This window comes from Salvelinus sp. IW2-2015, linkage group LG20, assembly GCF_002910315.2.
Source record: "Salvelinus sp. IW2-2015 linkage group LG20, ASM291031v2, whole genome shotgun sequence".
Taxonomy (NCBI): Eukaryota; Metazoa; Chordata; class Actinopteri; order Salmoniformes; family Salmonidae; genus Salvelinus; species Salvelinus sp. IW2-2015.
This window is the reverse complement of record NC_036860.1, coordinates 4,836,115-4,862,597: the sequence shown is the minus strand read 5'-3', so window position 1 is coordinate 4,862,597 and position 26,483 is coordinate 4,836,115. Positions and strand designations below refer to the sequence as shown.

At 40.2% G+C, this 26,483-nt stretch overlaps 1 protein-coding gene across 1 annotated transcript in view; it reads right to left on the bottom strand.

Moving 5' to 3' along the window:
- Nucleotides 1-4,655: 4,655 nt before the first annotated feature.
- The window catches only part of LOC111980178 (heparan sulfate glucosamine 3-O-sulfotransferase 4-like), a 97,509-nt gene continuing 75,681 nt past the window's right edge, over nt 4,656-26,483 (bottom strand). The window contains exon 2 of the mRNA XM_024010848.2: nt 4,656-6,868. Within this exon, the coding sequence (XP_023866616.1) occupies nt 6,214-6,868 (655 nt within the window). The 3' untranslated portion in view covers nt 4,656-6,213. The remainder of the gene's footprint in view (nt 6,869-26,483) is intronic.

Genomic DNA, 26,483 nt, shown 5'->3' with positions numbered 1-26,483 from the left:
CGACTAAAACCTCGGCAAAACATGTCAAAATTAATTTCAGATATCTTGAGTTATATTAGTTTTATTATTACTATTTTGAGGAAGTAATATTGTCTTTGTTCTATGGTGTCTCCTTGGGGTCAAAAATCAGTAACAGCCACATCGAACCACACTCGAAAGAGACTGAAATCTCTTTTTTCTTAATGAGCAACAGAGAAACACATGCAGAGTCAGTGTGTTCAGTCACTCTTTAAGATGTTTGTTTATGTGGCCTCCAAGAATCTAATTCACAATACATACTGACCACACCTCTGTCAAACATAATTAATGATTGCTGGCAAAAGGTTAATATCCACCCAGCAGAAAATGAATCAACAGTGTATTAATGAGCCCATTACCAACAATGATGGATCAAGAAATTAGTCTCCTTTAGGAGGAGGAGCATGTCGGATGCAGAGAGATATTGATTGGAAAAATAATGCTTCTTTATATAGACAACACTTTGTCCTGCTGGCATCAGAAGGGTGATCCCAGACAATACAGGCCTCAATGCACTGTAAATAATGTTGTAATAGATACTCGGGGAGACGAGGATGAAAAACAAGCTCACCCCTTCCCCTCCTCTACAACAGCAGTTTACTTATTTAGATCCCCCCACTCCTACAGTGATAGCTAGATCATAAACATTCCATGGCTCTAGACAACAGTTTACTTATTTAGATCCCCGCCACTCCTACAGTGGTCGCTAGATCATAAACGTTCCATGGCTCTAGACAACAGTTACTTATTTAGATCCCCCCACTCCTACAGTGGTCGCTAGATAATAACGGTCCATGGCCTAGACAAACAGTTTACTTATTTAGATCCCCCCACTCCTACAGTGATAGCTAGATCATAAACGTTCCATGGCTCTAGACAACAGTTTACTTATTTAGATCCCCCCCATCCTACAGTGATAGCTAGATCATAAACGTTCCATGGCTCTAGACAACAGTTTACTTATTTAGATCCCCCCACTCCTACAGTGATAGCTAGATCATAAACGTTCCATGGCTCTAGACAACAGTTTACTTATTTAGATCCCCCCACTCCACAGTGATAGCTAGATATAAACGTTCCATGGCTCTAGACAACAGTTTACTTATTTAGATCCCCCACTCCTCAAGTGATGCTAGATCATAAACGTTCCATGGCTCTAGACAACAGTTTACTATTTAGATCCCCCCACTCTACAGTGATAGCTAGATCATAAACGTTCCATGGCTCTAGACAACAGTTTACTTATTTAGATCCCCCACTCCTACAGTGATAGCTAGATCATAAAACGTTCCATGGCTCTAGACAACAGTTTACTTATTTAGATCCCCCCACTCCTACAGTGATAGCTAGATCATAAACGTTCCATGGCTCTAGACAACAGTTTACTTATTGATCCCCCACTCCTACAGTGATAGCTGATCATAAACGTTCCATGGCTCTAGACAACAGTTTACTTATTTAGATCCCCCCACTCCTACAGTGATAGCTAGATCATAAACGTTCCATGGCTCTAGACAAGATCAGTTTAGGTCATGTAAATGATATGCTGGATCCTGTTGAGATGCATTCTATTGTACTTTACAGGAATTGTTTGTTTCCATTTGAGATTACGTTTCGCTTTTAGCCAGTCAGAGTAAGATTGGACTGCAATGTAGCTAACTAGAATTATTCTTTCTAGACATGGTAAACTACTGCACTGTGTTAAAAAGAACCCTTTCTCCTAACATATTTCATGACAAATTCCTGTTTTTAAAAGGCCCAATCTTGAATAACAAAACAAAATTATGTAACAATTTCACTAGAGAGAGAGAGAGTAAGGGCTAGATTCAATCCGGAATGTGGAAGTAGCGCGCTACAGCACGATTGAAATTTAAAGGCAATGTTCCCACGTTGCCAGAGGGTGTTTCTCAATATGCATACTACAATATGCATCCACACTCTCATGCTCCGAGTGCATTCTCTGACGACGTTCTCTTGAATGCGTTCTTGTGAGGACGAGAGTGTGGAGAACGCATAAAACATAACATTAGAGAAGCACTCACACTCCCCCTACTGTATTACCTCAGGCTAGACCTCCCCATTCACTGAACCTTCTTCTAGCCAGGACAATGGACAACAAAAGACTAAACAACATATACACAAAGCAACCGTTTTACTTCATAACTGTCAGTTAGCTGTATGTGAATCATAATAATGTAGCTAACCAGATAGTTTAAAAGGCAAAATGACCTAAAACGAATATTATGCAAGGTAGATGTAAATTCTTTGTGAGTAGCTAGTTAACAATTCTTCGTGGCTAGCTACTGTAACAGTAGTAGCTAGCCAGTTAGCCCTATTGACTTATTATGGGCTTGCGATCAACGGTACGTAGGCAGGTAAACATGCAAAACTGAACACAGCATGTATTCATTAACGTATCAAGATAAAATATTGTAGTCAGGCAACATATGAGATGTGAATAGGCAACATTTCATTTCAAAGTCAGAGTGTATTTTCTCTCGCTTCAACTCAAATAATGGCCGCCATTGATTTCAATAACATTTTGGTCCTTTTTTAAGTGGCTGCGTCATATTTCTTTGCATACTTTCCGTTAAAGCTTGCATCGAGGCACGATTCAAAATATATACAAACATAGTACGTATTCGAGAAGTGCTCTCCGTGCTCCGTTTCAAATACTTTGGATTTGGACACATACTCCGACCCTCCCGTGCTCCAATTTGCATGCTCAGAGCACGATAGTGTGCATTTTGAGTAACACTCAGAGACTGCATTCATGGTAAAAGCTGCATACAGAATGTTGTCAGAAATTACCTTTACATTTCAATTGCACTATAACTCGGATCTTCCACGCTCCGGATTGTATCCAGCCCTTAGTTTATCGTTTTTCCAATGGTAGATTTGCATCATTGTTGTTTATGTTCATGCCTTAATGTTCTTCTCCGTCATTCTACGAGCTAGGCTATGTGTATAAAGAGCTTTTTTTCATTGGACAGTAGGCTACTGTGAAGTACCTCGGATGCCACTTGCGAGGAAATTATGCATGGTCTCTTTTATCTCCTTACAGGTATTGAGTGACAGACATTAATTTGTACATTCGGGAAGCATGATGACGGCGAAACAATAGTGGTTGTGATGAGTGGGCGAGGCTCCTCTCGTTGTCTAAGTAGAGCTACTCTCTCCTCTGTCTCCTCACACCACCACCGTGCCGAGCCAAAAGCACCCCACGATCCCCATAGGGAGAAACATGTGGAGGACAGCTTTGCATGCCTTTCATACAATGAAACTCTCACAAGGTGTATCAAAGCACTACACTACTCCACCAACTGAGGACTGTACTTTGGTACACAAAGAGAAGATGCGTACATGCTTTGTATACATTTTTATCTGTTTTCATGACACGTTAGGTATCTTTTGTCCTTCCACGCGGCATCTCTGAACAATGTTTGAGGGGAATTTAGGTTTTAATTGGTAAAACAACTATGAATTTGAGTCCATCAGGGCATACAGATGTTGGATCTTACTTTGATCACCCTGTTGCATGATAACTTTCTTGAAAATCAGGACATTTAAAACTTCCCTACAAAAATGTCATTGTTGCTGCAGGATTATTATCCTGCTGTAGAAAAATGGCTCAAATTAAGATCCTACATCTGTATGTACTTCTACATATACCAAAGTTGTTTCCACTTTGTCAAATCCAGTGGTAGATTTGTTTTATTAAATTTGGTTTTACTGAGAAACCGAGGAGGTGTTTCCTAAAAGTATGATTGATATTGTGTGTTTATAATGTCACCTTCTTCTCCCCCCATTTTTCCTCTCAACCTTCTTGTTTAATCTCTTAGTTGTGCAGCCCTAGTTTCTCAAGCACACTGACTCAGCAGAAAAAAATTGCCTAAATAGCATGGACCCTAATTAAAAGGAAAGAACTTCTCCAAGCAATATCTGAAAGTTTGCTACATATTTAAAATGGAAAATGTTTAAAAGAGTTGCCAGAAAAAGAATTGCTTTTGTGTGCAATATAGTGATTAGCTAGCTAGAATATTTTGTTTGTGTTTATTTGGCAAATGGAAAGTATTATTTTTGCAAGAAATCCCATTTCTCCACCTCTAAGCATATGCATTCAATGCAGTTTCTTCATCAGAGTAAAACAAACACACTATTAAAACAGGCAGCAGAATCCCATTCAGATTTGATGATTTGATGCAACCTACCATTTTCCCCAAAGTAGTCAAACTATAAACAATCTTATTTATGACCCCGCATTTCTCTTCTAAACTGAACAGAGAGAGTAGTGCTAGACAGAAAGAATCATGTGAGGAATGAGAGAGTGTGCTCCGGGGACGGAGAGAGAGACAGAGGTTCAGAGGAAGACACCAGGGGATATCTGCACAGAGAAGCCTCAGTGGAAGGTGTGACTGGGAAACTGAGGCTCTGAGGTACGTGTTCATGCTCAGTGCTAGAACGGGTAGTATAGTTCTTACCTTGATTGAATCAATTGCTCTGTGTAACTAGCTGCTGCACCCAGCCTCCCCTGGGTGACAGGGAGGCCGGCAGAGAGTGAACCAATCCAGCCTGTCATGGCCGACCAGAAAACAGGGAAGATTAACAGTGTAATGCATCATAGCTGTGGGCGACCATTGATGTGTAGAAGACTGTATTTATTGACTCATTGACTGTATTGATTGTCTCAACTGATGAAAAGTCCAGAGACAGTAGTAAGACAGCAGACAGAAGCACACCAAGCTCTGCAAAAAGGATGACGCTTCTTATTTCATGGAGTGAAACATAAAGTAACATTTATAGAAAAGCAAAAAAGGCCTGTAAAACTCTGTTATTATAATCCGTGCCACGTATACAAACCTGGATGAAGATGAGCACAAGTGTGTTGCAATGCGATGATGTACATAATGTTTCCTCAACAGGCAGACATATTCCAGTCAGATACATGATACTCTCAAAACAATATGGGTGATTTACTGGGTAAACCTGTGCATAATAACATTTTGTCTGAAGCAAATCCTCAATTTGACATTGACAATGATGTTCCAGGTTTACTTAATTAACCCATTTATCTCTTAATGACAGAAGACTGCGTGGCACCAGATGTTTGTTAACACCCTTCTGTTGGGTCCTCCTCTGTTGTTCTTCACCTCATCGACTTAACAATAACAGGAGAACCCCATTGGCTCGCAAATCTCACTGCACATTTTTTCCCGTAGTAGTTCTGTCACATTTATCATATAATAGCTCTATATAAAATAGTTTTTAGAATAGTTTTCCTCCATTTATAATATACTTTGTGCACACCTCAAAATACTGTTACTTCAGATTACTGGGCATAGGATACTTTGCATGGGTGTGACATTTACAGTAATCCCTTGATATGTGTGAGAAATACATTTTAGTTGATACACCATATGCCAATTCCAGCTTCACAAATGATGATATACAGAAAATATTTGAAATATATGTACTGTACATTCGTTTAAAACATGTTACCTACGAGTGCAGGTCAACAAAAATATTGATTCTGAGGAAATTAAAGCTATGCTTTGGTAAACTTGGATTAACAAAAAAGGGATTGTCTCCATTTATAATACATACACGGACAACCTCAAATACGACATGAGTGTCACGTCAAGGGATAATTCTACTGTAAGATTCATTTATTTTCTTTTATCTCTACAGAGTGTTGAAATAAATCATCCAGAATACTTCATGGCCTCAGTCATCTGGGTAGTATGACTGTTTTGTACTGTGCGCTGGTGGGTGTGGGTGAAAGGGCAACAAACTGCATGAAAAGTAAAGGGAGAAGAAGCAGGCAGAATACACCCTTAGGGCTCAGGAGGTAAGGACACTTAACTTATCGCATGCATGCATCGTCATAGTCGACATGATTCATATATCAGCTCTATGTTTTTAAAACAAAAGGAATAAAATCCTCTCCTCTTCACAAATATAAATATAATTTTATGTATAGTATGTACAATAATGTTTTAGTTTTGAGGGAGAGAATAGAAGCATATCGGTAAACTCTTTTTTCCTATGGATACAGACACTTTCTCAAAGACAGCCATGATTGATTGACGTACTCAAGCACTCTCTCAGAGGATGAAGCGGTAGGGACAGACAGTAGATGTGTTATTGAGAAAGGCTGGTGGTGTAGCTGGGGCTGTGACGTGGGGCAACAGTCTGTTAGTTCTGAGAGCCCCGAGAGTCACTGCCCTCTTCCAGCTCCCACTCAAAGTTCTGGCCAGTCATTTGGTAGAACATCATGTTAAAGGGTTTGAAGAATTTGTGCAGTCGGCGGATAACGTCCGGGTCAATTTTAGGGTGAGTTCTCCCTTTAGATTTGCCAAGACATCTCGGGGTGCTGCTGTCCTCTGGCTTCTTGAGACAAGGAAATCCCTTCGTCTTGTTGAAGTAAAAGTGTTTATCCGTGACGATCCGCTTGAGRCCKAGAAAGTCCTGTACCTTGCCCATCTCGCCAGCGGGATCAACYATAAGCCTCTCTCCACTGACYAAGTGCATCTGGGCGAGAGGGAAGTACTGCATCCACGTCTCCAAGTGGAGCGCGTAGATCCCTATACGTAGAGCACTCCACGACGCATCTATTAGGCCCAGCGTCCGGTTCTTAAATGCCAAAACCTCAAAGGTTGGGATCTCAGGTTTTTTGGACAGAGTCTGTGTGTAGTCTGAAATGGCCCTGGTGACAGGGTTGCGGACCACAATGATTAACTTGATGTCCCTGGCCATCGTGTGGATGCGTTTTGGGGCGTGGCTAGTCACAAAGTAGCTGGGTGTCTTCTCCATGGTGATTTGTCCCTCCAGCGTCGAAGGCATCAGATCTCTGTGAACACAAAGCCGCAGTTACCTCAGCTCTGTTAATACTGAACTCTCTGCACCTACTGCAACACAAATGAGGTACTCAAGGACAGGGTATAAGCAAATTTGGTATTTATGGAGCAATAAATTATTTGAAATTACAAGTGAAAATAACTGTTATTATCACTGGACATTATGTAGCGAGGAGAAACATACAGCTTATTTCATCCGTGGAGTAATATGTGCGAGATAAAATAAACAGAAGATGTAACGGCAAGTGAGCAAGTATGCTCATTGCCTAATTGGCTCCATCTGTGTTACTCCAGGAGCTGTTTTGGAACTTTAATAATGAGTTCACTGCATATCATTAATACTGCTGGTGCCTGGGGGTATTGTTTTTGTCAATACATTTATTCTGTGTGCGCGCAGCACCTGTGTGCCTGCCTGTGAGTTTCATTCCTTAAGGCATTCACTTCCCCTTCTGCGTTGTGGTGCCACACACTTATTCCTGTTTCTTTCTTAAAGGTTTATGGAGGCTGTTCAGTTGACGGTAATGGCTGATTCATTATACGATTCTTTGTGATAATTTGTAGTTAGAACAGAATGCCCCCTGCCTTTGGGAGATTATCTCAGGGATAAAAACAGGGAAACGCATTTGCCTGTGCACGCTAAATTATTATGTTCAAACTTTGTCTCTGGACTAAGTTGGGGGAAAATCAGTGTGCTGTGAGATATTGCAAATGTGTATTCCTACATACGAAAAGAGAGATTAGTTCCTACAGTTTCTCTTTTATTCCTCTATGCGTGCTGGATATGATTAAGAGCCTCGTGCTCGAACGTGTTTACCTCCAGCAATATCAATACTTAAATGTGTTTACATTGTTTTTTCATTGCAATCCATGTTCTATTGTTTTCAGACATGATCAGCGCCGGTCGTAATTGGCCATATTGAATAGCTGTGAAATGGCCGTAGCTCTTGCTGTATATGCCTTGGTATAGTACTGTATATGTATATACCAATATAGGTAGAGATCTCATGAATTGCAAATTGTGATAGAGTTTTATGAAACCACTGTCAACTGGCTAAATATGCCGCTAGTTGGATTGTTTGAGTAAGCTGTTTACAAATTCTCGCTTGCTGTATAAAAGTTAATTATAGCGCGTTTCTTGTTAGTCGATGGCTATATTTTTCTTTGGAATTTGTGAAAATCTACATCTCATACATTATTCAAATTCCTTCAAAATAAAATGATTCCACTTTCACGAGATGACGGAGAGGTACAATGTTTTCTTCAATTTTAGATTGTCATCAGCATAGTACCTAAAGATGGTACAATATAGCCACATCAACTCGTCTTGCATCCCGGACACATTCTATATGAACTGGTAATCTTATGCGAAAGAGAATGCTCAATTGTACTGGTGAGACCAATCAAGTGTTGGCAGGAAGTTGATCTCTCACACCACGAGGTGTTTGCACACACCACATCGGAGCGACTGGCGCTTGGAAGTCTCAGGAAGTGTCTGGTAATGTCATTTCTGTAACAGTATTCACTCCCGCGATGGGTATAATTTCCCCCTGGATTCTGTTTGGCTCAAGGATACTATAGAGGGCTGTGGCTATTTTCTTAGGCTGTATGGGATTTAAAACATACCTATCAGATTGCAATAGTTGACTGGGGAAGGAGTATTAGTTTTTCATTAACATTCCTCAATGTTTTCCACAGTTCCTGCAAAGTGGGGTAAATGAATGGGCTAAAGGATTGTTTTGTCTCCCTTCAAGTGTCTTCAAGCTGATGGGCTGATGTTCGATAGGTCGAGAATGGAGTCCTAAAGCATGTTAGATGGTAGCGAGGGTGTGCCATCACTGTGTATGAGAACTAAAGCACAGAGAGAGGAAACTCAATAAAACACACCACAATGAATCGCCTTGAAACAACATATGCACGGCACATCCTATATAGAACCATAAGCACAAAATAGCATGCCTCAACAGTAACGAGTCATGCCTCTTTGACGCGAACATCCCATTGACAGAACAGATAAATGACTCTCAAGGTGACCTCTTCTATATAAGTCAGCCACATAATACGCTACTGTCCTCATCAGGCTTAATTTAAAAAAAAATGGAGGTTGAACAAGCGCGCGATACCTTCATCTCTGATTGAGGTCGAACTCATTTTGATTGAGAATGAATCAGTCATGGATCGTGTACATCGAAAATGTCAGTGGAACAGAGAGGCGGAACAGAAATCACAATGCTGATAAACAAGCTAATTTCCCGGCATGCGCCAGGCAGATGACTCCTCTGGCCTTGCACTCTGGCGGAACTGAAGTAAACAAGAGCAGAGTTAACTCTCATTTCTCTACGCATCAGCTGTTGAGCTCAACGTGGGTCATTCAGGTGGGTAAGTAAATAAAACACAGAACGCTAAAGAGGCCCGGCGAACCATCTGCTGTTTACTCAGTTAGACCACATAACACATCTCTTAACATTTACCTCTGTACCACAACGGCAGATCCTCTAATTTATACACCAAGGGCTGGATTCAATCCCTATCGCTAATGTTCAGCGATATAGCGCACTTGAAATGTAAATGTAATATCTGATTGAGCCAACATATGTAGCGTTTATCGTGAATGCAGTCTCCGCTAACGCGGGAACATTGTCTTTGCATGACAATAGGGCTACAATGCGGAACTTCGGCAATACGGATTGAATCCAGTCCTATCTAACATAAGTATAAGGACTTCACTTTTCCTGAAAGACAGTGAGTCACTCACGTCCTGCTCCTGAAGCATATGGGGATGCAGTGGTTATATGACAGAGTACAGTACATGGTGGTCGTGCTTGTATCAACTTAGACAGGAGAAAAAAACTGTGACTACTATATATTATGACAACAAAGCTGCAGTTCTCAATATGAGAGGGTAGAAAAGGTCATTTCAATAAGTACTTTGAAAGCATGCTGTTCTGAAGTAGTACATTGTAAACAGGAAAAAGTTTTTTTTTAAATGCATTTTCATTTGCTGCTTTGAAGTTAAAAGCAATTGAATTGCTTCTCTTCATGATTTCTAATATACAGAGGAAAAAAAGAGGATGACAGCACTGATCATTTCTGTCAGGTGTTTCAAACTCATGCAAATGCAATGTCCTTTGAATCCTCCAACCAATGGAGAGCTACAGATGTTGGCCCAGACTCAGACAAACACCTATTGAAATATAGTTGCTTCGCCAGGTTGGGTGCCACTATCTGTGCACTGTGAACTAGGTATAAGTTCACCCCACCGACCATCATAGCTTTAAACCATTTCACATAGAGACAAAATGAATGCTAAATTCACACGTCTGGAGCAGTTACAAAAGATTCAGGAAATGCATATTTCCTTTCAATACGCAGACTACCAACAGTGCCATTTCATGACCATCTCTTAAACGCCTACTGAGGAAGTATTCTGCTACACTCACTATGAGTGGGCTCTGGGACATGCCCATGCATTTTCCTCAATGAATATGTTTCATTACGCCCTGTCAAAACCATTAAAGAAGAAAATGTTGAGGCATGACGAGTTGGGGAAAATATTCATTTGCATCCCAGACACTAATAAGGCCAAGCTGTTTCTTGGCATATAGAAAACATTGCTGCTGAGAGGCTTGGTCATTTCTAATAAAACACTGGCATAGTAATAAAAGCTGCTCCAATCTCTCATTTGGCTTCATCGTGGCACTGGTACTGAATCGAACTCACAAAGCCATGTCATGTCAATGGCATTTGTACATTCCCTGAGCAGTCCACACACTGTGGGTCCTATCCAGGGAGAAAACAACATTTGTTTTTTTCTCGTGAGGAATACTGTAAATGGACTTATTCTGTCTTTGTTGGTGGATGAAGGCATTCTTTTGAGAAGAAAAGCGGGGGCATGTTGCAGCTGTTTTCTGGCACACTTCCATCTCTCAGCTTTGGAATTTTACATGGTACGTGTAATGAGCACAACATTGGTGTACAATTTGCTGGTGAGAAAAGAGGGAGAGGTGAGTTTAATTAAAACATAACACAGCCTCCCCGCTGTAAATAAGCCCATTATACTGCAGAAGAACTGTGTGCTTCAATGGAACAGTTAAGGAGAGAACTGACAGCTGGTCCTGATCAAAACCTTTTCCCGCTCTCTTCTTGAGATCCCCTGAAGACCATTCCACTTCCAACAGTGGGGGAGCCAGGCACTTTCTCTACCCACAACAGCAGACTGCTGCGCTGAGATCTGAAGCAATGTTCACACTCTCTTTGGACATAGAACATCATGAAATAAAACAAAGGCAAGGGAAAAAAACTTTATGGATCCTTGGAACATCATAATAAACTGCATGATTAGGCCATTATTATTATACATTGGCCAGTAAATTAGCCTATTTTTCACAAGATTAAAGCCAGAGGAGGAGAATAGGAGCAATCGCATTTCAAGGATTCCAAAGATATTATCGGCAGCTTTCAAGTTCATTTTCTGTGTCACTCTTTTAAGTTCTGTGGCTTAGATCAGAACCGAAACCGTACTCTGCAGATCCATCCCTAAGAGAAAAATATTTTCAAACATTACTGTTTTTATCAGCACTCAAATACACAGGTCTACAATACTAGGAACATGCCCCTCATTTGAATATATATGTTGTTATTTCTAAATGTTCCTCACTTGTGTTTGTTTATGTGCATTTGGATGAACTGATGAGAGTGCTTCAGGCTACACACATACAATTTGCTCACAATAGCCCTTATATTATACGATTGGTGTTGCAATTACAACAACAAGCAGATGTGATGGCCTGTATTCTGCTTCAGAGCACCACAGTGAATAGACAAGTACAAATTATCAGTCACCCTCATTGTCTCTCAATGTCATTTATTTACCTTACCCAAACACAGTCAAGAATATATTGGAACAAAATAAAAGTCCAAACAGTAATTGCTGGTCACACCTGAGTATGTCAGAAGCAAAGAGTGAAATGTGTATCCAGGGCATTTTTGCTGATCTGGTTCAGTTATGCAGAACCAATTAACAATATGACAGATTGAACTTGATAGATTTCCTATCCTGCATGGGAAAAACAGCTAGGAACACTCATCTGGCCACTTAGGAGATTTGGCTGCAGCTGACCATGGATGGAAGAATCTCCACACATCTCTCTCATACTAAGGCCTTTGCATGAGTGACGAGTGAAGGACATCTATTAGTGCGTGGATAAGCATGTGGGCATAAAATATATAAAACCACTTCACATCAGAGAAAGCCCCATATGGCTCACACCATCGTTCGAACAAAGTGACATAAAACCATCCATGGATAACATTCAATATGGGTTACCCATATTGTAAGACATTGTCATCAACCCAGAGTGCTGTTAGAAGGTACAGTGCACACTGTCATTGTACTATACAGTACATGTTTCACTACAGGAGGTTTTAGTTGGAATTCTTGATCCAGGAATCATGGAATCAAAAAAGCAAAGACTGAATGTTGATTAATAACTCAAATGGCTTTAGATTCTGAATTTGACATTTTAGTCATTTTACAGTTTGTGCATTAATCTTAAGATACTGTAGCTAGGTGGGACTAGGGCTGTGGCGGTCATTACATTTTGTCAGCCGGTGATTGTCAAGGAAATAACTGCCGGTCTCACGGTAATTGACCGTAATTAACATAAACACATTTAGCATCTCCTGACTTCCACGCATAGCCTACTGATGCAGATCTTTGGAACATCTACATTTTAAAAAGTCTAACAAATCAATGTAATATAGCCTACACCATCACAATAAATCCATGATTTATTTTAGACAGGTCTAAAGAATCATGATATGAAGAAAATGTAGTATATTTCAGAAGAACAGAATAGCATACTCTGCGTTGTCCTTATGTTAGGCCCTGATCTGGCTGTGCCATATGGCTGTGGGCAACACTAGTTCATTTAGCAGACAAGATTTGCTTAGAATTTTGTTGCATTATTTTCTATTATTTTATTGTATGAAGAAAACAATTGAACATAGCTGAATAAAATAGAAAGGACATTTTCTCCAAACTATTTGAGGGAGTGCGCACATGCGGCTATTCTGTTTTGAGCGGTTAACAAAGAAACAGGTACTCCTATATGCTTAATTTAGAGTTATTTAGTTGTGATACAAATGTTGGGCTATATGTTTGATTTTTAATACATTCTAAGGCTGCATGATGCAACTCTAATGAAGATGCATCAACTCTAAAAAGTTGCATGAAAGGCATGAGCTCTACTTTGTTTTTTGCACAGGCTGTACACACTTCATCAGTCTCTTGTTCACAATTTAACAAGCACTTGATAATGCCTCGAATTTCCCGTCTGAATCCCCTTTGTGTGGCCGTACTCCCCCTAAAAAAATCCATGCTTTTTGCGGCCAGTGGCCGTTGTGCCCTTGGTCTGAATATAATAATTATAATTCCCTTCTCCCCACTGCGTTCTGAACCACCTCTCACTCACATGGCACTCAGTCACATGATCGGGTCTTTCTCACAGGCTACAAGTGAAGACAGACACATCTGGGACGCAACTGCGCACGTGCTTATCCAATTCCGAGACACATATTGAATATATTGGAAGAACTGTCCACATTTACTTTTTGTCAGCCAACAAGATAATTAGGCATAACGAACAGCAAAAGCACTAGCCTATGGCAATCCACTATCCCCCTTAGTACAAAAGTTGGCCTATTCTATTCTGTGGGAGAAATAAATATTCCAAACATAGTCCGGGACAGTTGTGGGAAGCGATAGAACCCAAATTAATACAACCACTAGCATCATAAAAACTGTTTTAAGCAATGAGCCTGACGCAACAGATGAGAACGTTTAGCTTTAAATGTTGATAAACTATTAGGCTATCACATTATAAGCGCAGCAATGTGCACACGGCAGTAGGCTATAAGCGCAAATGTTCCATTAGCAGGAAAACTCCATTCTTAAAAGTGACCACAAATGCGATTATACATGTTATGCTTTTATTATAAAGGTGCATTTTTATGGTGAAAATGATCTTCGCCAAACTTTAAACTCACGTGCTGAGTATGTATGCCAGTTAGGCTCTACACCCGCTGTAAAGCGGATTAATGCGTTTCATTTTAAGAAGTTATTTGGCCACTTTAGTTGTGATACAAACCTTATCAAAACATATAGGCTTATGGGATAGTCTACATGAGGTGTGCGACTTGAAAAAGTCGTAAAAAAAAGCATGCATTGCTTGCCTTTAGCTGGGCATCATTCACAAGTGATAATATATAATTTACAAGTGATAGCCTAATATTGTCACCCATCACACTATTCTTGATTTAATCTTGTCTTTACTAAATAATATGTGTGAGAAATTTGTTTTGATTTAGAATGGACCATTGTCATGCACCTTTCTCGAAACAGGGATAGTGGAAAAAAATACATGTAATCTATGCACTTAAATAGTGAATGAGGACGCTTTTCCCGGGGTTCATTTTCATGCCAGCTAGGTAGGCTATACTCCTGTTTTAAAGAGAAGCAATGTGCTTAATATTAGGAAGGTTGAGAAATAAATATAGTAGGCAACATGAGCTCATGGGCTCTCATGAAGTGTTTGATTCGATTTTCGATTACATTTGCATTGATGTCAGAGTGATTAGAGGAACAATAGAGTGCGGAGTACCAGGCAGTTTGCACGTTTGGTAGGACACTAATGACCATCAGCAGCATCAGAGCTTGGAGAAGCCTAATTACCGTGACTAAATGGTCACATGGAATTTGACTGCCATCATGACTCGTGACTGCCGGTGTGGCGGTAATGAGGTCACCGTAACAGCCCTAGGTGGGACAACCACATCTCAGTCATACTAAGTACTTTTTTTCATCAATATTCATCAGCAAAGTCAGTGCCAGTAGGAAAAAGTCAAGTGTGAGTGTTAGCTCCCGATAAGCAAAGACTGAATGTCTTTTAGATTGTAGAATAACAATATTTTATTCATAGATTATTTATTTAACCTTTATTTAACTAGGCAAGTCAGTTAAGAACAAATTCTTATTTACAATGATGCCTACCCCGGCCAAACCCTAACCAAGACGACACTGAGCCAATTGTGCGCTGCCCTACCAATTACAGCTGGTTATGATACAGCCTGGAATTGAACCAGGGTCTGTAGTGATACCTCTAGTACTTAGATGCAGTGCCTTATATATATTAAAGTGCCTTATATATTTATATTTGTCCACAGCACTGCACTCCAAACTAGAATTTGGAGTTGGCCAAGACTCCACTCACGCTCTGTGACTGTCAATTTGTTGGTGTAATATTACCGATGTGATATATCCTCTCTCCCACAAACTTAATATCAAACACTTGTTTACTGTTCATAGTGTATGGATTTAATACAAATAATGCTGATGATATCCCTGACAGCATCTGCTCCTAGTTGCAGATAATTCTATAGTTATACGTTTTGGAATTGTCATCATCTTCATCATCCTTAATCATCGTCCTTAATCATCGGCCTCCAATATACTGTACTGTCTTTCTTCCTTCCTTTTGTATTGTGTTGTAGTGGGTGTTGATGAGTGCTTACAATATAGAGGTTGCATTGCTTTGAATGTGAACCCACCAATGAATCTCCATTAAATTTATTTCTGACTTGTCAATTGTTCCCCCAGTCTTCAAATGAGCTCATGATTCAATGTACTTTCTTCGTCTGTGAGAAAAGAACTGGCCTGCAGGAACCTTCAGACATTTACCGTGTTGCTGAGGCATTATTTTTACGTTTAAGTTATGAAATCAGGACACGTCAAGTTAGAGAAGCTACTGTAGATTCCTTTCATTCGTGATCAATTTAATTGGAGGTCAGAATTTCACAGCATTTTTGTCAGTTTAACCTGGTTTATCCCTAATCTGACTCAATTTGTATAATCACACTCCAAGTATGATATTGAACCTCCAGTTTGCCTCTGGTCTCTTTCTGTTGTCGTTTTATTGATTACCCCAGGATATGGAGTCATTAATGGAATCACGCACATGGGACAATTCACAATACCCTTCCCTTTTTGGTGTCTGGGTGAAATCACACAGAGGTTTGTAGACACAAAAAGGTCACGTAGAGTAAATGCCTGTGCAAAGAATGTGGAGATAATTCACTCACCTATCAATCTGCTCCATTAAACCAGCATGATCAGTTCAATAGAGCTCTGAATGACACTTGAAATATTGAAATCAAATCAAATGAGCATTATGAATAGGGTTTAAGTCATAGTTGTCTCTTTACTCTATTATAGCATGTCATAAAACATTTAGAAATCCCTGAGTTTTGTATACATAATTTCTAAGTGTGGTATACTATAGCCTTCCTTTCAAAATCTTGAGCTCTTTTCTGCAACTATTTATAAAGTTACTCAGCAAAGGGCTGCCAGCAAGCCTTTAAACATGCAGTAGTAGGTGGTCACTTAGAATGAAAGCTATTTGCTGCAATCTGAAGATGTCAGTATGTGTCCACATTCATTACGGAATCTGAATAATATTTCAAAATCCTATGCCACTCACAGAAGCTCTTCATATGCAGGAGGCACTTCAAAAATATATGTTTGACTAAATTAAATATATGAATGGAAGATATTTGTTTCTTAAGCAGTCCTGAGAGGAAGAGGGGTGAACCTTGGTCAGAAGATAATGAGTTTTTGTAATGCATTTCTGTTGCAGTGTCAAAACATGTCAGCACTGTTCAGTAGCTAAATCGCAATGTCTGCGCTTTACCTACCCACCTATTTACGTAGATTCTTCCTATATTATTTGTATTAAGAAAGTTACTTAGACATCTGTATGCACGGCTTAGTTTCCCTGTCACAAAAAGAGCACACCAGGCCTGGGTTTAAGGGGGAAAGCAACATGATTACACCCTGGTGTTTATTCCGGAACATCTGGCTACAAGGAAATAGGCTGCTAAGAATGTTATAATCATGTACAGAAGGCCTAAGCCGCTCCATTAAGGACTAAGCTGACCTATCAGTGGAACCTTTGCTAATCCAAATTGTGCTTTAGCTGGCACAGATTGCTCAATTCAACCAGTGAGCTGAAAATATCTTGAAATGGTGGACCAGGTTTGTGAACGGCTATAGCCATTTATGCAAATACTTATCCTTTCGATTATCTCTGTACACAAAGACCAGTCTTTTATCTTTTGATATACAAATGTTCTTTGATGGCATATACAGTCATTTCCAGAATTATTGGCAACCTTTATGAGCAAAAAGACTGCAATAAATAATACAAATACTGAGCTATATTGTATGCTAAAAAAATATATATATTATTTTATACTAATACAATTGCTCAGATGAAAATATTTTGTTTAAAAAGCTATATATGTTTTCTCTATAAATTATTGCCACCCCTGTTTTCAATACCTAACCTTGCGAGGCCAACGGCACTGAGCCTTTTCCTAAAATGTTTTATGAGATTGGAGAACACATTGGGAGGGATCTTAGACCATTCCTCCAAACATAATCCAGTTCCATGATATCCTTCCTCTACACTTATGAACTGCTCACTTCAATTCAAACCACAGGTTTTCAAATCCGTTTCAAGCCCGGAGACTGAGATGGCCATAGCAAAATAGGCTTGGGCGGTATACTGTACCATACACCGGGGTATTTGGAAAAAGCCATGGGATGTTTTTTTTAAATACTGTCAATGACATCAAAACTATTTGACATTTGAATATTTGTAGCTACTTTTTAAGTTAATACCTGCAGTCAACTTGTGCAATACGTTAGGAGATAAAACAGATTGCGTTCTTCATTTTACATTACGAAGCTTACAGTACCGTAGTCCCCCAGAACAGTTGAGCTAGTCGCATGTTTGTTTGTTAATAGAACAGCTGGAGAAAGCAGAAGCTAGTAAGTCCATAGCGTTCTATACAATATCTATCAGCGAGTCTCTGTTGTGCTGCGCATATGAGTTGATGAAGTTACACTTGAATGCAATTCACTACTACATGTTTGCCATAAGCTATCTTATACCGGCTTTCTGCCGTGAGAAGTCTGGGTGAAATATCTGTACACCTGCCATTTTTTCCCCTGTGCTTTTTTCCCCCTCCGTTCTTCTCCCCTCTGCTCCGTGTACACATGCTGCTCTTCCTTCAGAAACAGCATGTTTTGTTCATTTGCACAATTTCTCTCATACACTTTCGCCTGTAAATGTCGACACTCATCGAAAATGACATCTGGTAGCGCCTAGCTATGCTTGTATAACTTTATGAACTGGATTCACCTGTCTTTGCAATTAGTTTATGTTCGCTTTCGCACGTTAGCATTTAGCTAACAACATCTATGTGATTTCGCTATTACTTGTGAGGATTTTGTTAGCATTGTGGTTAATAGTAGACCCCCAATAGGCTTCATTTTGTGTTTTTTAATGCCACCTTGTGTGCTGTCCGGCGGTAATACCGTAAATTCCGGGATAGCGGTATGATGTTATACAAATCTGAATACTGGCCAAGCCTATTGCAAAATGTTGATTTTGTGGTCAATTAACCATTTCTTAGTGGATTTTGATGTGTGCTTGGGGTTATTGTCTTGCTGGAAGATCCACTTGTGGCCAAGTGTCACCCTCCTGGTAGAGGCAACCAGATTTTTGGCTAAAATGTTCTGGTACTGGATAAAGTTAATGAAGCCGGTGACCTTAACAAGGGCCCCAGGACCAGTGGAAGCAAAATAGTCCCACAACATCAAAGATCCACCACCTTATTTTATAGTAAGTATGGGGTTCCTTTCGGCTTATGCATCCTTATTTCGATGCCAAACCCAACACTGGTGTGCGTGGCCAAAGAGCTCTATTTTCATGTCATCTGAACATAGCACTGGTTCCAATCCAGGTGCCAATGTTGTTTAGCAAACTCCAGCTGTTTACATTTGTTGGATGACATGAAAATAAAGCTCTTAGGCCACGCACATCAATGGTGGGGTTTGGCATCGAAATGAGGATGCAATGCCCTATTATAAACTGCGTTCATTCATATAGACAATATTGCCGTAGTCAATAATGGGAATGAATGTTGACTGAATGATTTGTTTTCAGCTATTTAACGAAAGACAGAACCTATTCCTATAGAAGAGTTCTATAGGAATTCCTATAGTTTAATTCTTAATTTCTTAACTAAGTCATCAACATGCTTTATTGAAAGATAGTGTCAAGTCTACTCCCGCTCCCCCTCTCTGGCACTCATTGTCGCTAGTTTACTTATTACTACCCGCACCTGCACCCCATGAGTCTCACCTGGACTCCATCACTTCTATGATTACCTCCCCTATATCTGTCACACCCTTTGGTTCTTTCCCCAGGCAGTATTAGTTGTTTCTCATGTCCAGACGCTACTCTTGTTTTGTTCCATGTTTTTTTGTATTATTAAATTCACCCCCTGTACTTGCTTCCTGACTCCCAGCATCTGCGTTACAGATAGCTTTTTGTCAATTCAGATTCCCAGGTATTTACAGTATATGCGGGGACACAATCAATGAGGGCACCATACAAAGTGATTTGGAAAAGAAGTATCAAGTATTGAAATGAAAACAAAGATTCACTAGAAGTTAACAAAACGTACATCGAGCCAGTTAGAGGCTGAGAGAAGGGCGGTCAGTCGATTGGCTGACTAGGGTAAATTAAATCGCCATTTCTTTCAAATAAAAAGCGGGCGACATCAAATGCTGATTAAAAGCATCACTTATCAAGTTTTTCTCAGTAATGATGCCCAAGTGTGACAGAACTTGCTTAGCCAGGGAAAGAGAGGAATTTCCATGCTTCAGTACATTAACTGTTTTCCAAAATGTTGATGGATCACCAGGAAAGTCTGAGATAGAACTTAGAAAGTAGCTTGATTTAGCTTTCTTCATTGAGGAAGTGCCTCTATTTCTCAATTGCCCAAAAACCGGACAATCAGCTACAGAGTTTGTTTTTCTAGCGTGCGCACAGGCCTGATTTCTCATCATAACAAGATCTGAAAGTTCTATAGAGAAACAAGGAGACAACAAAGTGTTACTTGTTAAACAAAATGTGTTTCTCTGAACTGTATTAGTATAAGATAATAGAATTTAACAAAAAAAATTTTTACATACAATACAGCACAGTATTTGTATTATTTATTTTATACAGTCTTTATAGCTCATCTATATCAAGGGTGCCAATAATTCTGGACCTGACTGTATCTATGAAATTTAGCATGCTATCATTTGGGCATTTCATAGTTCTTCCACAGCTGTGGTATAGTTACATCACACACGGATGTATTGAGCGACAGACCTTTCACAGGCACGATAGTAGAGTAAGTGAAGCACAGGAAAGACATGCTTATATAAGAACGACAACTATGTTTACTTACATCTGGTTAGTGCAGGGATTGTTTTTCCTGGTAATGTCTGACAAAATGGTTTGAAATGGGTTTAAAATCATTCAATATGTACGGGCAGATGTGTTGTTGTACTGAGTTCTGTCCTGTCTTCAGGGAATAGTCTTATTACCATTACTCTATGTGGGTTGGTTTATGCAAGCCTGGCTCTTTATGGATGGGTTGATGCAGTGTTCAGTTTGAGTACATTTGAGTGAATATGCCACTGGCTACTTGAATTTTCTGTTGATATAATATAATTAATTGCAATCTGATCTCACAAAAACACCAGCGAACAACTTCATCTCAAAAGATTGCTTCTAAAGAAACCCTGTTTCTGATCCAGAATCTCTAAGGGAGGGACCCTTGTTCAACAACATAAGGGCAAGAGGGTTAACAACACTGTCAAAACAAACAACTCAAGAGAAAAAAATGCTATGGCCAGACCACTCAATTTAATGTCTCTCTCTACGCTGGACAGGGTTCACGTAACACAAATAGTGTTTTTTTCATTCTAGGTTATATTTTCATGTACAGTGCCTAGTGAAGGTCTTCACATTTTGACATAATGTTATGGGTATGCTTGTCACCGGCAGAGACTGGGGAGTTTATCAGGATCAAAATAAATATGAAAGGAGCAAAGCCTAGGTAGAAAGTGAGAGGAAAACCCGCACCAGTCTTCAGAAAACATTACCCTGGGATAGAGTAAAAATTTTCAGCGGGACAACTACACACATTTTAATGCCAAAGACACACCAGAATGGCTTTCCAAGAGGTGTTGAGTGTTCATGAGTGGTCTAGTCTCAGTCCTGACTTAAATTGTCTTGAAAATCAGAGACAATGTTTGAATATTGCTGTCCATCAATGACTCCAAACAGAATTTACTGAGCCTGAGCAATTTTGACAAAAACAATTGATATATGTTGCCCTAAGAGTTGTGAAAAGTTTGTAGAATCTTATTCAAAATTATTCACAGCTGTAATGGCATCCAAAGGTGCTTCGACCAAGTAATTATAGTGCATTCGGGCAGTCTCTATGGGGGTACCACAGGGTTAAATTCTCGGGCCGACTCTTTTCTCTGTATATATCAATGATGTCGCTCTTGCTGCGGGCGATTCCCTGATCCACCTCTACGCAGATGACACCATTCTGTATACTTCTGGCCCTTCCTTGGACACTGTGCTAACTAACCTCCAAACGAGCTTCAATGCCATACAACACTCCTTCCGTGGCCTCCAACTGCTCTTAAACGGTAGTAAAACCAAATGCATGCTTTTCAACCGTTCGCTGCCTGCACCCGCACGCCCGACTAGCATCACCACCCTGGACGGTTCCGACATAGAATATATGGACAACTATAAATACCTAGGTGTCTGGCTAGACTGTAAACTCTCCTTCCAGACTCATATTAAACATCTCCAATCCAAAATCAAATCTAGAATCGGCTTTCTATTTCACAACAAAGCCTCCTTCACTCACGCCGTCAAACTTACCCTAGTAAAACTGACTATCCTACCGAWCCTCGACTTCGGCGATGTCATCTACAAAATAGCTTCCAATACCCTACTCAGCAAACTGGATGCAGTCTATCACAGTGCCATCCGTTTTGTTACCAAATCACCTTATACCACCCACCACTGCGACCTGTATGCTCTAGTCGGCTGGCCCTCGCTACATATTCGTCGCCAGACCCACTGGCTCCAGGTCATCTATACGTTTATGCCAGGTAAAGCTCCGCCTTATCTCAGTTCACTGGTCACGATAACAACACCCACCCGTAGCACACGTTCCAGCAGGTATATTTCACTGGTCATCCCCAAAGCCAACACCTAATTTGGCCGCCTTTCCTTCCAGTTCTCTGCTGCCAGTGACTGGAACGAATTGCAGAAATCGCTGAAATCGCTCACCAACTTTAAACATCAACTATCTGAGCAGCTAACCGATCGCTGCAGCTGTACATAGTCCATCTGTAAATAGCCCACCCAATCTACCTACCTCATCCCCATACTGTTTTTATTTTATTTACTTTTCTGCTCTTTTGCACACCACTATCTCTACTTGCACATCATCATCTGCTCATTTATCACTCCAGTGTTAATCTGCTAAATTGTAATTATTCGCTCCAATGGCCTATTTATTGCCTACCTCCTCATGCCTTTTGCACACACTGTGTATAGACTTTCTTTTTTTCTACTGTGTCATTGACCTGTTTATTGTGTTATTGGCTTGTTTATTGTTTACTCCATGTGTAACTCTGTGTTGTTGTCTGTGTTACACTGCTTTGCTTTATCTTGGCCAGGTCGCAGTTGCAAATGAGAACTTGTTCTCAACTAGCCTACCTGGTTAAATAAAGGTGAAATAAAATAAATAAATAAAAGTATTCCGACCCCTTGACTTTTTCCACATTTTGCTACATTACAGCCTTATTCTAAAATGGATTAAATTCATGTTTCTCCTCAATCTACACACAATACGCCATAATGACAAATCAAAACAAGTATTGTTGCAAAATTATAAAAAATAAAAAACTGAAATACCTTACTTACATAAGTAGTCAGACCCTTTGATATGAGACTCGAAATTTAGCTCAGGTGCATCCTGTTTCCATTGATCATCCTTGAGATGTTTCTCCAACTTGATTGGAGAAAATCTGTGGTAAATTCAATTGATTAGATATGATTTGGAAAGGCACACACCTGTCTATATAAGGTCCCACAGTTGACAGTGCATGTCAGAGCAAAAACCAAGCCATGAGTTCGAAGGAATTGTTCGTAGAGCTCAGAGACAGCATTGTGTCGAGGCACAGATCTGGGGAAGGGTACCAAAATATTTTTGCAGCATTGAAGGTCCTCAAGAACACCGTGGCCTCCATCATTCTTAAATGGAAGAAGTTTGGAACCACCAAGACTCTTCCTAGAGCTGGCCGCCTGGCCAAACTGAACAATCAGGGGAGAAGGGCCTTGGTCTGGGAGGTGACCATGAACCCGCTGGTTACTCTGACAGAGCTTCAGAGTTCCTCTGTGGAGGTGGGAGAACCTTCCAGAAGGACAATCATCTCTGCAGCAATCCACCAATTAGTAATTTATGGTAGAGTGGCCAGACGGAAACAACTCCTCAGTACAATGCACATGACAGCCCGCTTGGAGTTTTCCAAAAGGCACCTAAAGAACTTTCAGATCATGAGAAACAAGATTCTCTGGTCTGATGAAACCAAGATTGAACTCTTTGGACTGAATGCCAAGCGTCACGTCTGGAGGAAACCTGGCACAATTCCTACAGTGAAGCATGGTGGTGGTGGCATCATGTTGTGGGGATGTTTTTCAGCGGCAGGGACTGGGATACTAGTCAGGATCGAGGGAAAGATGAACAGAGCAAAGTACAGCGAGATCCTTGATGGAAACCTGCTCCAGGGCGCTCAGGACTTCAGCCCGGGGCGAAGGTTCACCTTCCAAAAGAACAACGACCCTAAGCACACAGCCAAGACAACATAGGAGTGGCTTCGGGACAAGTCTATGAATGTCCTTGAGTGGCCCAGCCAGAGCCCGGACTTGAACCCGATCTAACATCTCTGGAGAGACCTGAAAATAGCTGTGCAGCGACGCTCCCCATCCAACCTGACAGAGCTTGAGAGGATATGCAGAGAAGAATGGGTGAAACTCCCCAAATACAGGTGTGCCAAGCTTGTAGCGTCATACCCAAGAAGACTCGAGGCTGTAATCGCTGCCAGGGTTCAACAAAGTACTGAGTAAACGGTCTGTTTTTCAGTTTTTATTTATTTATACATTTGCAGAAATATCTAAAAACCTGTTTTTGCTTTGTCATTATGAGGTATTGTGTGTAGATTGATGAGGGGAAAAAATGATTTAATCCATTTTAGAATAAGACTAAGGTAACAAAATGTGGAAAAAGTCAAGGGGTCTGAATACTTTCCCAATGCGCTGTATTATTGGGTGTGAAGACATACACAATCAAGACATCATTATTTAAATACATAATCATAATTTATACTTTGAAAATGTGGAGTAGGTTGTGTAGATCTATATGAAAACCTTCAATTTAATCCCTTTTTAGATTTAATTTTAAGGCAGTAAAATATGAAGAATCTACAAGGGTTGTGTAGACTTTCACTAGGCACTGTATATTTTATGATTCTCAGGATCAATGCCTAGCATCTGCAATCCAATTGAACTGTGCCCAAGTACCCCACTTGCAACCATGTTATAAAGAGAATCTTAGACAATATTCCATATTGGTAGAGCACTCAGTACAGATTGTTGTTGAAGTTCAGCATTGTGTCTCCCCAACAGAAAGCTGAGCCAACTCAATATAAAATCATTCTTTATCTTTGGGAAAAGGGACAGGGAACATGTCAGCTGTGAAATGGCCATCCCAAGTCATTGAGCAGACTCACTGGCTTGCAATGCTAAAGATGGGGGGAGATAGGTTTGTTATCCTGGAATAGATCTCAGTGCATCCCTCTGAGGCCAGCTTTGAGCCAATGAGCAGCACTTCCAATAAACCACTGTACACATCCTTAATCTCCTCAGCAGAGGTAGTCTGACACTGTGAGTGAATCTGCCATAAACACACATCGCAAATGCAGGATAATGTTTTACAGATATACAGATCAACTTGTGTAATCCGCACTGCCAAAGGGAGAGCTTAAAAAGGAACGTATCAAACGCTTATGGACAAAATAAAACCAAAATATTAAACCCTCATCTCAGCTCCGGGGGTTTTTCTTTCTCTTGTTGCTCTAATCTCAAATATTTTTCTCTTCTAGGAGTATCTGCAAGATCACTGACAAATCTTCTCCCTCTCAAGAGAACTGAAAATCTCCCTTTGCTGAAAAAGAGAGGAAAAAACGAATAGTTGAAGAACTTTACAGACTTTACCTTCAGTGTCCATGGTGACAAATGACTGTGATCCCGGGGTTAAAACAGTGCTAAGTATAAGCGGTGTTTCTCTGACCACAGCTGAAAGAAACTATTTAACAGCACTATTCACCAAGGTTATAGGGAAAAATGAGTGCTAGGGTAAGTCTTTTCCAGAATGTCAGTGGGCTGGCTCACACTGCCGAGGCTAATCTAACTTATTCACCATCATCAGCAGCAGTGTTACAGTCTGAGATGTCGGACTATTATTCTAAATGCCTTTTGATGGATTTGAGTTGTGCCTAAATGTGCCTTTTTCACCAAATATTGCCGTTAAAAGGAAGTGAAGTGAGTAAAGCTAACCCAGCCAAGAGGATTTTTTTCCTAACTGGAAATAAGATACATCTCCAGACACTGATGGAGGATCCTGTCCTTCGATCCCCAGCTGCACAGCCAACCTTGAAAAATCTTCATTTAGCAGGCAGGGCGATATAAAACATTTGACTGCTAAACAACAGCCGACGTCACCTCAAAAATGCAGTGCTCCACCCAGTAAAATGTATTTTCACCTCAGAAATACATTTTACTGGGTGGAGCACTGCAGTGAAACAGAAACTTCAGGTGGCCTTCTGTACTAACGCAGATTATCTCTCATCCCAAAGTAGTTGCAGAAATACACATACAAATGTCTAATACTAAATGCGAACTGTTATGATTGCATGACTTTGTGGGCGGTGATGGTCCTGATTAGTTAAAGCAGGGACATATCTCTGGTTCTGTGCCTGTGTGATGGAGTGATTGACCTGGGACGGTATGCAGCACAGTCAGAGCCTTTGAAGCTTGCCACAAAAAAGGCCTGCTCCACTTCAGAAATGGCAAGGATGTGGACTAAAAGGTATCTGGAAAATGAATAACCTCTTGGAGAGTTTACTGTCCCCACTTTTGTCCATATACTGCTTCAGTTAGATCACGTTTTCTACAGTAGCTCAGGAGAATAAAAAAAAAAAAAAAAAATTTGAAGAAAAGTGAAATGGTACATTTACAATTTTCCATGACAGTTAGCTCCTTGAAAGGCTGGATTCATCTAGGAATGGTATAATAGAGAGGCAGCAGTTTTTTCTCCAAACGAGTATGAATTTGCTGTTTGTTTATTTTCCTCAGCTAGCTACAGTACATTACACAATTTCTATTTTATTGGCCTATATTCCGCTTCTGCAGATTTCTTTTTTTTGCCTTAAAAACTGTTCGAGTAAATGTGTTTCACCGATTACACGATGCAACTGAATGTCTGTACTTATCATCTGTAGAGTGTCAGTCCATGTCTTCTCCTGATATATACGGAACTTATTTACAAACTAACAGTTTA